At 64.9% G+C, this 680-nt stretch overlaps 1 protein-coding gene across 1 annotated transcript in view; it reads right to left on the reverse strand.

The window, feature by feature from the left end:
- TNXB (tenascin XB) overlaps positions 1-680 on the reverse strand; it is an 85,461-nt gene that overhangs the window by 47,537 nt on the left and 37,244 nt on the right. Inside the window, 1 exon segment of the mRNA XM_027774133.1 lies at positions 349-483. Coding sequence (XP_027629934.1) covers positions 349-483 — 135 coding nt within the window.

The raw sequence follows: 680 nt of genomic DNA on the forward strand, positions 1-680 counted from the left end.
GGCGTGAACCGGGCGACAGAAGAGCCAGAACAAACCGATGAGAACACAGTGGCTGAACAGTGAAGATATGGCTAGGGAGGGGCTGGGGAGAACCCGGGTGCTTGCAATGGGGGAAAATGGAACCTTGGAGAAGGAGAAGCAGAGTCAAGAAAGAAACTGGAGCCAAGGCTGGTGGAGGCATCCAGGCGGTGGAGGAGGAAAGACAGGAGTGGGAGGAAGGTGGGGCTTTGGCAGAACGAGAGCCCAGAGAGGGAAGGAGGAGGGGGCTTGAGGGGCCTGGGCCAGGTCTGGGCTGGCCGTGCAGGGAGGCCTGTGTGGCTCTGACTCTCCATCCTGGCCACCACGGACACAGGCCACACACGCTGCCTGCCGTGAAGCCCACAGCGGTCATCATATACTTCCGGTCAGACTCCAGGCCGGACACGGCGGCCACGTTCTCATCCCCCGGATGGGTACTGCCGGGGCTGCCCCGTGCATCCTGTACTGACCACGAAGGAGCCGAAGGGGCCCTGGGCCACAGGGAGTCTGGGGTCACCCCATCACTGTCGGCTCCCCCAGGTGAGGCTGCACTTTCCTCCCTGGGGCTGTGCACAAGGGGGTCTGGATGCGGAACCGGCAGCCTGGGGCCGGGGCTTGGGGGGGGACAGGCTGTCACCCCTGGGGGCGTCGGGGGGGTGGGT

This window comes from Tupaia chinensis, unplaced genomic scaffold, assembly GCF_000334495.1.
Source record: "Tupaia chinensis unplaced genomic scaffold, TupChi_1.0 Scaffold000403_1, whole genome shotgun sequence".
Lineage (NCBI taxonomy): Eukaryota > Metazoa > Chordata > Mammalia > Scandentia > Tupaiidae > Tupaia > Tupaia belangeri.